Here is an 11,412-nt window from a genome sequence, read left to right on the forward strand (position 1 = left end):
GTTGCTGTTGTGATTCAGATAGTTAATATCATGATTTATAAAGATTTTGATAATAAAAGGCAATAGTAATGAAAACTTTTTGAAAAATTAGGTATTTGCCTTGAGTTTTGTCAGAACTGATTTACAAGGAAATTATTTAGAATGTTATGAGCTGCCTGTAGTTCTCGTTCATTGCAATATCATTTAAGTAGAAGAATAGCCCAGTGTGTTTTTAAAGGTTTTATTTTAGCAGTTTTGTTAGGAACGTGACCTCTACAGTTAACTAGTACATGCATTTTAATTATTTACATAGTGCATTGGATTTTTTACTTACACAGGCTCCTGAAGTTATTATGTCTCAACATTACGATGCTAAGGCTGACCTGTGGAGCATAGGAACAGTGATCTACCAATGTCTAGCTGGAAAACCACCTTTTCAGGTAACCAGGTTTTTTTATGATTTTTCTCTGTTTCACGTGGCTTTGGGATTCTGTAATGAAAGTATGGACTAGATCTAGCTCTGAGGTATCATTCGCAATTCTATGCCAACCTTTCTTCCCCTAATTACAGCTAGGTAAGAGGGAGTGTATTGCTTAGGTTTAATGGGAATTATTTTGTATCTTTTCCTGTTTTCTACTTCTCTAACAACTAGTTAAAAACCAACAAATTACAAACATGGTGATTTCTTTAAGATTTTTATTTCCAGAGTTATTATTTCTTAAGTTATAAAGAGTTTTTGTTAATGTAAAAACTGGTAAAAGAATGAAGTTCTTTGCCAAAGGTGGTACAAAAATGTCAGTGACATAGCCAAGTTCAACACTTTATTTTCCTGGTCTTATTTGTGTATGTAGGCAGTCTCTGAATTGTAAGCTTTCAACTTAAACACAATTCCCACTAGCACCTTAATACAGGATTTCAAACTAGTTTTGTCTTGGCTAGTGGAATGGAATGAAACACACTGAATTTTTTTTATTTTGGGTGATTCATCATGATAATTGGAACAGAAAAAGTTACTTGGCAGAGTCTTGGGATGAGAGATTCTGTAAGGTGTAGTGAGCCCTTTCATGACATAAATGTGTATCTCAGTCATTTAGGGGTGTTATATCAAATACAAGTGAATTAAAGAATAGTATGAAACACAATGTATGCAAACTTTGTAAGCAAAACAATTAAAGAAAAATAAATAAAAACAAAGCAAAACAAACAACAAAAAAAGCAGGCATGGAATCTCCCTTACATAGCAGAAAAGAAAATGTCAAATACCATAAGTGCATGGTTTTAACAAACACAGGTTGTTTTTCCATAGTTAGGAGGTTATGGCTGAGTTGGAGCTGACTCAGAGATGACCCTCCAGTGAGGTTTTGGATTCAGTTGTGTGGGAGGAAGTTGTCCATGTCTCCTGTGAAGTTATTGATGGTTTCAAACCAATGACCTTTAGGTTAGCAGGAGGCATAGATGTAGAAACTATGTGCTCCAGACTTCATCTTCCTGTTTACAGTAGGAGGACTAATAGAAATTGTACTAGCTAACACCTCCTTAGACATTGTTTTCCACGATCCCTACTACGTGGTAGCTCTTTGTCCTTTCTATAGGAACAGTTTTTGCCATCAAAGATGACTTGGGCTCTGGTTCCTGTTATTCATAGGATACACACCAGAGCCTACTTGAGCCAAAATTCAGTTTATAATTGTTTGTTGAGGTTAACCTTTACATTCCTCCCACAGCACTTCCTTGGCCTATCAGGCATAGCATGATACCTACCCAGACACCTGTACAGTATGAAACACCTTGTCATCCATAGGCTCATCATCGCAGCAGTAGTTGTAATCATAATAGTGTATATTGTTGAGAAGCATTTGCCTCAAAATGAGAATTGGATACAGTGAAATTAACAACCACTAATGGACTGCTAGGAGAACAAACAGATTTGTCCTGGAGAGGGTGAAGCCAGAGTGTTCCCTGGAGTCAAGGATTCTGAAGCTTCATCTGACATATTTTGGGCATGTTGCAAGGAGGGACTGACTGGTCCTTGGAAAGGGACATCATGTTTGGCAGAGTGGAGGGGAAGCGAAGGAGAGGAAGACCTTTGGTGAGATGGATCGATTCTGTGACTGGAGCAGTGGGAATAAGTGCGTTTGAGATGGCTAGGTTGGCACAGGCTAGAACAGCATTTAGAGCTCTTGTACATATAGGGTCGCTATGAGTTGCAGGCGACTCGATGGCACATAACAACAACAACAACAATATTGAGTGATAGCAAAGAGATTAAGATTATTAATAGCTTCAGCTGGCTTGGCTCTACAGTCAATACTTTTGGCACCAGTAGCCAGGAACTAAAAAAATGAATAGCAGTGGGAGAATCTGTTGTCAGGGACCTCTCCAGAGTTTTGAAGAGTAGTGATGTCAATCTAGAGACTAAGGTGTTCCTGATCCAGACTATGGTCTTTGCACTTCCTTGCTATGCATCAGCAAGCTGAACAGTGACTAGGGATGATAGAAGAAGAATCAGTGCCTTTGAGTTTTGTTGGAGAATATTGAACATATAATGGTCTACTAAGAAAATAAACATGTCTGTCTTGGAGCGGGTGAAACCAGGTTTCTCCTTGGAGGCAAGGATTTTGAGGTTGTCTGACATACTTTGGGCAAGTTGCATGGAGGGACCAGTCCTTGGAGAAGGACATCATGCTTGAAAGAGTGGAGGGACAGTGCAAGAGAGGAAGATTTTTGACTCAGTGACTGGGGGAGTGAGGATAGGTGTGTCAGAGACAATGAAATTGGTTCAAGATATAGCAGAGCTCAGCTGAGAGATGTATTACATAGGGTCACTATGAGTTGGAGTTGACTCGATGGCACGTACAACAACAGCAATAATATTGAGTGGGGGAGCTCTGGCGGCCTAATGGCAAGAACCTGTGCTGTAGTCCCACAGGCATGTGTTTCAAGGCTACCAGCTGCTCTGCAGAAGGATGAGCAGTCTCCTGTGCGATTAACTGCCTCTGAAAACCCACCAGAGGGTTAGCTATGACTCGGTCACGACTCTAAGGTACACAACAACAACAACAATATTGAGTGAGTTAATGGCTTTCCACACCATATCACACATTTGAAGAACCCACATTCATTAATGCCTAGAGCAAGAAAGAATTGAACCCCAAAAATTAGTTTCAAGCAACCACATAACCATTATGAATTTCTTACTATTATTAGAGATATTAGTAAAATCATTATATAACTTTTAAAGGTTAAGTTACAAATTTGATTCCTGTGTATCTCTATGACTTACCATTTCAACTAGAATTTTAAAGATGCCTCTTCACCCATCATGGAAGAATTAATTCACTTTCATGACCACACTATTATTATAATAGTAATTATATTTAGTACCGTAGACTTTATGTGATTTCAGATATATTAACAATAAAACTTACCAGATGAACAGCACATTGAAACCTTGCCCTATCCTGTGTCATCCTAATTGTCTCTGCCATGCTCAAGCCTGTTGTTTAAGTCATTAAATCCATCCATCTTGTTGAGGGTCCTTGAGCCTCCGCCCTTCACATCATGTTATCTTTTTCCAAAGACTGGCCTCTTTTGACAACATGCCCAAGATATGAGACAAAGTCTCGCTATCCTTGCTTCTACGAAGCACTTAGGTAGTACTTCCTCCTAAACAAATTTGTTTATTCTTTTGGTAGTTCCTGAAATATTCAGTACTTTTTATGAATAGCACTATTCAAAGGCATCAGTTCTTCAGTCTTCTTTATTTAGTGCTTTACTATGAGATGTCTAGCAGTTGAAAACACCATGACTTGGGTCAGGCACACTTTGGTCTTTAAAATTACATCCTTGCTCTTTAGAGTTTTAAAGAGATCCTTGACAGTGACTTTGCCCAGTGTAACGTGTCTTTTGGTTTTTTGACTGTTGATTGTGGATCCATGTAAAAGAAAGTCATTGACAACTTCAGTCTTTTCTCCATCTGTCATGATGGAGATTGCCTATTGGTCCAGTGGTGAGGGTTTTGTTGATGTTGAGATGTAATCTATGTTGAAAACCGTAGTCTTTGATATTCAGTAGCCACAGCAACCTGCAGGCTACCTGAGTATAAACACACTGATATGAGTGATGAAATAATGAGCCCTTGGAAAGGCTATGAACAGCAATAGGACAGTATTGGATACAATGTGAGATGGAGAAGTCCTGAGGTTGTAAGGCAATCACAATATGACTCTTTAAAATAATTTTTACTTTAATAATGATTTTTAGTCAGTAAAAGACCTTCATTTGTAGATGTGGTAAGTCAAAATGAAGGGAAATAACTGTAAACTTCCTTTGTAATTAGAATGTAATATTAGACATATGAATCTAGGAAAATAGGAAGTTGTAAAAAAATGAAACGGATCATAGCAATCAATATTTTAGGCATTTGTGAGCTGAAAGGACTAATGTTGACCATTTTGAGTTAGACAGTCATAATCTACAATATTGGGAAGGGATATTGAAGAGGAGTAGTATCTCATTTTTCACCTAAAAAGAACATTTCCATATCCTAAAGAAAAATGCCATCAGTGATAGGATGATATCCATGTGAATACACGGAAGACTTGTTAATACTACTGTTTTTCAGATTTGTAAACCAACACAAAAACCAAAACAAAAAAAAATTGGTCATTTCTGTCACCTTCTACACTTTGAAATGGATTGACAATATAAGCAAGATGTATTGACTATTTAAAGCATTTAGCTGCATAGATCATAGTAAATTATGCATAGTATTTTGAAGAGTGGGCATTCCAGAACACTTAATTGTGCACGTGGAACCTATGCAAAGACTAAGAAACACTAGTTTAAATGGATCAGGAGGGTATTGCATGTGTGAACATCAAGAAAATTGTGTGTCAGGGTGATATTCTTTGTCTATATATTTTCAGTATTTACGTTAGGATAATCTGAGAAGCTGGACTATATGAAGACTGTACAGGAAGGCACATCAGGAACCAGTGATGTGCAGATGACACAGCCTTGCTTGCAGAAAACCAAAAACTTATAATACTTATTGATGAAGTTCAATGACTATACCCTTTAGTATCAATTCCACCTCAGCATAAAAAAGTGAGAATTCTCACAACTGGACCAATAAATAGCATCATTGATAGAGAACAGATTGAAGTCAAGGATTTCATTTTAACTTGGACCTACTACTGACACCCATAGAAACAACTGTCAAGAAATAAAGGCTGTATTTACCTTGGGCAAATACACTGTCAAGGACCTGTTTAAAATTAGTAAAGAATAGGGATGTAATATAGAATACCAAGGTTTTTCTGACTAAGGTGTCAATATTTTCTGTTGTTTCATGTGCAGATCAGTGTTGGGTAATGAATAAGAAACACCAAAGAATTGATGTCTTTGAACTATGGTGTTGGCCAGGATTATCAGATATACTACGGACTGCTAAAAGAACAATCAAATCTGTTTTGGAAGAAGTGCAGTCAGTGTGCTGCTTAGAAGCAAGATTGTGAGGCTTTGTGTTACTTTGGACATGTGATCAGGAAGGACCAGTTCCTGGAGAAAAGATACCATGCTTGGAAAGATAGGGATCAGCTCTAGAGAGGAAGCCCGTCAGTGAAATAGATTGACAGAGAGCCTTCAACATTAGATCTCAGCACAGCCATTATTGTGAGGATGGTACTGGATCAGACAAGGTTTCCTTTTACTGTGTATAAATGTATTATAAATTCTAGCTGACTCCATGGCTTCTACTGGCCAACTGCAAGTTCATCAGCAATTCCTAGCTTTCAAGTTTAGATTATTTGTTATTTAGTACGAATATGAATGTCAATTTAAGGTTCAGTTTTTGATGGCTCCCTGTTTGAAATGAAGAAGAGAGATAAGCAAAATACATAGGAAACAAATTACTCCAAGTGTCATACAAACCTCAACCCACACAGCCCAGAGATCAGAAGAAATAGATGGGGTCAACTACCACTGTTTGCTGTCCTGATGGAGACTACTGCTGTGATCTTCTGCTGAAGGTCCTGGATACGGTGGGTGGAAAGTGTGAAGTAATACTCTTGAGCATTAAAAAAAATGTCCTAGCTTTCTAGTGCAATAGGTGAGTGAACAGTTCAGGCTGTGGCATTTGGTGGTTCTTCCAGCCTGAAATAAAGTTCACCTCTCTGACTCAATTTTCAGCCAGACAGTAAGCTTGTAAGGAAAACAGTAACACCAAAGAGGGAGAGAAAAGAATGAGGAACATCAATTGCATGACTTGGAATATTTTATCTCATTGTTTAAGAAACTAAACGCTTATTTTGTTTTATTTATAACAGGCCAGTAGTCCTCAAGACCTGAGAATGTTTTATGAAAAACACAGGAGCTTACTGCCTAGGTATGTGCTTTGGTTACACAGAGTTTTACTAGTTGTGAAGCACCGTTACTCATTTGATCTTTGTGTTTTTAATTTCTGTTATTAAGTATTTTTTCAGTAGACAGCAGTGCTAGAGTATTAATTGTCAAGTTAGAAAATTAATCTGTGTTTTTAGTGCTATTCTCTTTTCATGGTCCTTTTTTTTTTTAAAGTGTATTTTCCTCTTGAGGAAAAACTCTGGAAGTTTTTATCTTCTTTTAAGAGGAAGGATATAAAGTAAGATTCCCTCCCCCAAGTGTTCTCTTACTTTCTAGAGACAGTTTGCTGAGTAGTTTTTCAGATTTTTTTAAATGCATACATTTTTTATGTATTTGTATACTTTTTTGTTTATACATACATGTAATTTAATAGAAATTTCTTCGAGTTTTCTAATTATTCTGCAACTAGCTTTTTTATATGATTGATGGTGAGTAGCATCTGTATGAGTTAGAATGATTATAGAGATCTAATGTGCTGTGTTTGCTTTAGTCAAGATTCCTGTTTTCATATTTTGATGGTGGTTGTTAGGTGCCCTCGAGTCCACTATGACTTATAGCAGCCTTCTGAACAGCATATCAGAACATTGCTCTATCTTGCACCATCCTCATTATCTCTGCCATGTTCACCCTCTACCTTTCTTAGAATATGCTTTTCCAAGGACAACATCCTGACAACATGCTTTAGGTATATGACGTGAGGTTTCACTATCCTTGCCTCTGAGAAGCACCCTAGTTCAAGACAGATTTGTTTATTCTTTTGGCTATCCATGGGTTAATGCACTTCTCCAACACCACAATTAAAAATTGTCAGTTCTTTTTGTCTTCCTTATTCATTATCTAACATACAAAGCAACTGAAAATACCATAGCTTGGATAAGACACCCATTAGTCTTTAAACATCCTTACTCTAGAACTTCTAAAGGGGTTTTGACAGCACATCTTCCCAATCCAACATGTTCAGTTTTTTGACTGCTGCTTCCATGGGTGTTGATTGTGGATCTAAATAAAATAAAATCATTGACAACTTAAATCTTTTCTGCATCTGTCTTGATATTGCCAGTTGTGAGTTTTGTTTTCTTGATGTTGAGCTGTAACCCCAGTTAAAGGCTGTAGTCTTTGATCATCAGCAGTAAATACTTAAGTTTTTAATTTTCTGCAAGCAAAGTTGTATCATTTGTATAATGCAGGTTGTTGATGAATTCAAATCTGATGTCACGTTCTTGTTCACATAGCCCACCATCTCGAATGATTTGCTTAGCATACAGATTGAATAAATATGGAGAAAGGATACAACCCTTATGCATACTTTTCCTGATTTTAGTCAGTGTTCCCTTATTATATTAGTCTTATTCTGATGCATACTTTTCCTGATTTGAGTTAGTGTTGTCTTATTCTATTTGAACTAGATTGGGTCTGTGTGTGGATTCTATTTGAACTAGATTTGGTCTATGTATGGATTTTGCATGAGCACTGTTAAGTGCTCTTGGGATTAACATTCTTATCAATGTTATCCACAGATTGTTATGATTATGATCCACACAGTCAAATGTCTTTGTATAGTAGAGTATCTTTCTCTGTTTTCAGCCAAGATCCATCTGACAATTAGCTATGATATCCCTAGTTTTGTAGCCTCTTCTGTACCATAGGCCACCAAGAAAACAAATAGATCTGTCTTGGAGAGGGTGAAACTACCTTTCTCCTTGGAGACTAGGATTTTGAAGCTCCGTGTCACATACTTTGGGCACCTGGCCAGGAGAGACCAGTCCTTGGAGGAGGACATCATGCTTGGAAGGGTGGAGGGACAGTACAGGAGAGGAAGACCCCATATGAGATTGAGTAATACAATAACTGAGACAAAGAGGGTTGGTGCTTCAGAATTAGTGAGACTGGCTCAGCACAGGGCAGAGTTCAGGGCTGCTGTACATAGGGTTGCTGTGAGTCGCAGGCAAGTCAACAGCACATAACAATATATTTTTGTATATTTTTTATTGGTACAAGGTTGAAGTTGTATTAAACTCAAGATTTTCCTTAGTTGTGCAGTGTTTTATTCTTGCCATCACTGTAACAAATAACAATGAGTGCAATAATAGGAGATTTTCTCAAATAAATGTTATTTCTCAAAGGCAAGGGTTTTTTCCCCCTTTACTTTTAGGGCATGGGGCTTTACTGTGTTCATCTTGGTATAAATTGTAGTGCACATGAAACATTTACATTATGAAGGCAAGCATCATGTAGATAATATACATAAATTCACCATGTAAGTTGATTTTTTTTTTTCTTTTCCTCAGTATTCCCAAAGAAACATCACCTTATTTGGCTAATCTCCTTTTGGGTTTGCTTCAGAGAAATCAAAAAGATAGAATGGACTTTGGTAAGCAATGTTTTCAATTTCATGTGTGTTTGTGGTTGGAAAAGATTTTTTTTAAAATACTATACTTGTTTCAGAATAAAATTGAGATAATTTTAACTTTTTCCCCCCCTTATTATTTCTTCTTATAATAAATACTTAAGTGCTACCATGTTCCAAACACTGGGAATACAGTAATAAACAAAAGTCTGACTACTTCTTTTTTTTTTTTTTAATCTCTGACTTCTTACTGCATATATTCTGTACAGGAGACACAAGCAAATAAAAAATTACAATTGCGTTAGAATCTAGTAAGTACTGTGGAGAAAAACAGAAATAGGTGTAGGGTGAGTGTTGTGGTGGTGGTGGTGGTGTGCTGTTGAGTGGACTCTGACTCATAGCAAACCTATGAACAACAACTCTGAACCTTATCCTATCCTGAGATAGAGCCAGCCTCACCATCTCTGACACACCTGACCACAGTCATTGTGCAGTCCATCCCATCCAGGGTCTTCCTCTCCTGCACTGACCCTCCACCTTTCCGAACATGATATCCTCCTGGAAACATACCCAAAGAAGGTGAGTCAGAGCTTCAAAATCCTTGCCTCCAACAAGCAGCCTGCTTTCACCCTCTCCAGGTCATTTGTTCTCCTGGCAGTCCATGGAATGCTCAGTACTCTTCTCCAGCACCACAACTTAAAGGCATCAGTTTTTCTCCCATCTTTATTTATTGTCCAGCTCTGAGATTGAGTAGCAAGCAGTTGAGAAGACCATGGCCTGGATCAGGTGCATCTTAGTCTCTAGATTGACATTATTGCTCTTTAACACTTCTTTTTAGCAGTTTTTTTCCGTGTAACTCCTCTTTTGATTTCCTGACTGCTTGTGCCAGGGGTGTTGATTGTAGATTTGAGCAAAATGAAATCATTAACAACTTCAGTGTTTTCTTCATCTATCATGATGCTGACTATTGGCCTGATGGTGAGGATCTTTGTTTTCTTGATACTGAAATGCAATCCATATTTAAGACTATATTCTTTGACTTCAGCAAATGCTTAGAGTGCTCTTCAGTTTTGCTGAGCAAGGCAGGTCATCCACGTAATGTAAATTATTAATGAATCTACCGCCAATCCTGTGCCACATTCTTTTTCATAAAGTCTAGGTTCTTGAATGATCTGTTCAGCATGTCGATTGAAAAGGTATGGAGAAAAGATAAATCTCTGATGCACTTATTTCTTGATTTTGGGCCATGCAGTGTTGCCTTGCTCAGTTTGAACAGCATCTTCTTGGACTAGGTATGTTTCACATGAGTGCAATCAAATGTTTTGGGATTCCCATTCTTCACAATGTTAACCACAATTTGTTATGATCCACGCAGTTAAGTGCCTTGCATAGTAGATAAAACACAAATAGACATCCTTCTGGTACGCTGCTTTCAGCCAAGATCCATCTGACATCAGCAGTAGTATCCCTAGGGCCTCTTCTAAATCCAGCTTGTGTTTCTGATAGTTCTGTGTTAGTGGACTCTTCTAATCATTTTTGGATAATCTTAAGCAAGCCTTTTTGTGCTTGTGATATTAGTAATATTGTTTGATTATTTTCACATTCTGTTGGGTCACCTTTTTTGATAATGGTAATAAATACAGATTTCTTCAGTCACTTGGCCAGTCCTTCAGATTTCTTGCCATAAACTGGGAAGCCCATCTAGGGCTGCCATCTGTTGAAATATGTCAGTTGATATTGCATCAATTCCTGGGGCCTCATTTTTCACTAGTTCCTTCAGAGTATCTTACCTTCTTTATTACCATTGGTTCTTGATCATATGCTAATTCTTGAAATGTTTCTGTCAGCCAACATTTTTGGAGAGCAGTGACTCTGTGTATTCCCTTTATCTTCTTTTGATGCTTCCTGGATCATTTGGGATTTTGCCTATAACTTCTTTAAGTATTGCAACTTGAGTCCTCAATTTGTTCTTCAGTTCCTCCAGCTTGAGAAATACTACATGAGTTGATCTCTCTTGATTTTCTCATTTCAACTCTTTGCGCATTTCATTATAGTAGTTTGCTTTGTCTTCACAAACTGCCTTTTTTAATTTTCTCATTTCTTCCTTTTGTTTTGGCTTCTTGGTATTCTAGTGTATTCTTCAGAGTCTCTTCTATTAATCCATTTTGGTCTTTACCCCCTCCTCTGTCACTTATTGACCTGGTCTTGGGTCAGTAGTGTCCAAAGCCTAAATCCTGTTTTTGAGATGGTTTTTAAATTCAGGTGGGATAGACTTAAGTAGTATTTTGGTTCTTGTGAATCGGTTTTAATTTTCTTTAGCTTCAAACTGAACTTTTACATGATAGATGATAGTCTTTTCCACAGATGATATCAGTCTGATTCCTGTGTAATCTTATCAGGTGAGGTCCATGTGTGTGGGTGGTTTTTTTTTTTTGTGGTTGCCTTTTTTTTTTGAAGGAATGCAGATTAAGTTTTTATTCAACCATTTGTACACATTTCTTGTATCATACTCACTTTTAATCCCACATTCCATCACATTTCTCCACTTCTTCCTTTCCCCCCCTTTTTTTTTACTATTATTATTAAATTTTATTAATTTTAATGAACATTTACAGGGATTTTGGGTTTTCATTCCTTCATTGCTGCACCATTCTCTCTACCCTCCTCCCCAGTTTGTTCTT

At 37.4% G+C, this 11,412-nt stretch overlaps 1 protein-coding gene across 1 annotated transcript in view; it reads left to right on the plus strand.

Annotated features, from left to right (window-relative positions):
- Window positions 1-11,412, plus strand: part of ULK2 (unc-51 like autophagy activating kinase 2) — a 233,569-nt gene that overhangs the window by 28,358 nt on the left and 193,799 nt on the right. The window contains exons 8-10 of the mRNA XM_006902052.1: window positions 318-419; window positions 6,309-6,367; window positions 8,673-8,755. Of these exons, the coding sequence (XP_006902114.1) occupies window positions 318-419; window positions 6,309-6,367; window positions 8,673-8,755 (244 nt within the window). The remainder of the gene's footprint in view (window positions 1-317; window positions 420-6,308; window positions 6,368-8,672; window positions 8,756-11,412) is intronic.

Source organism: Elephantulus edwardii, unplaced genomic scaffold (genome assembly GCF_000299155.1).
Source record: "Elephantulus edwardii isolate Elephantulus edwardi_28Jun2011 unplaced genomic scaffold, EleEdw1.0 scaffold00362, whole genome shotgun sequence".
In the NCBI taxonomy this organism is placed as follows: domain Eukaryota; kingdom Metazoa; phylum Chordata; class Mammalia; order Macroscelidea; family Macroscelididae; genus Elephantulus; species Elephantulus edwardii.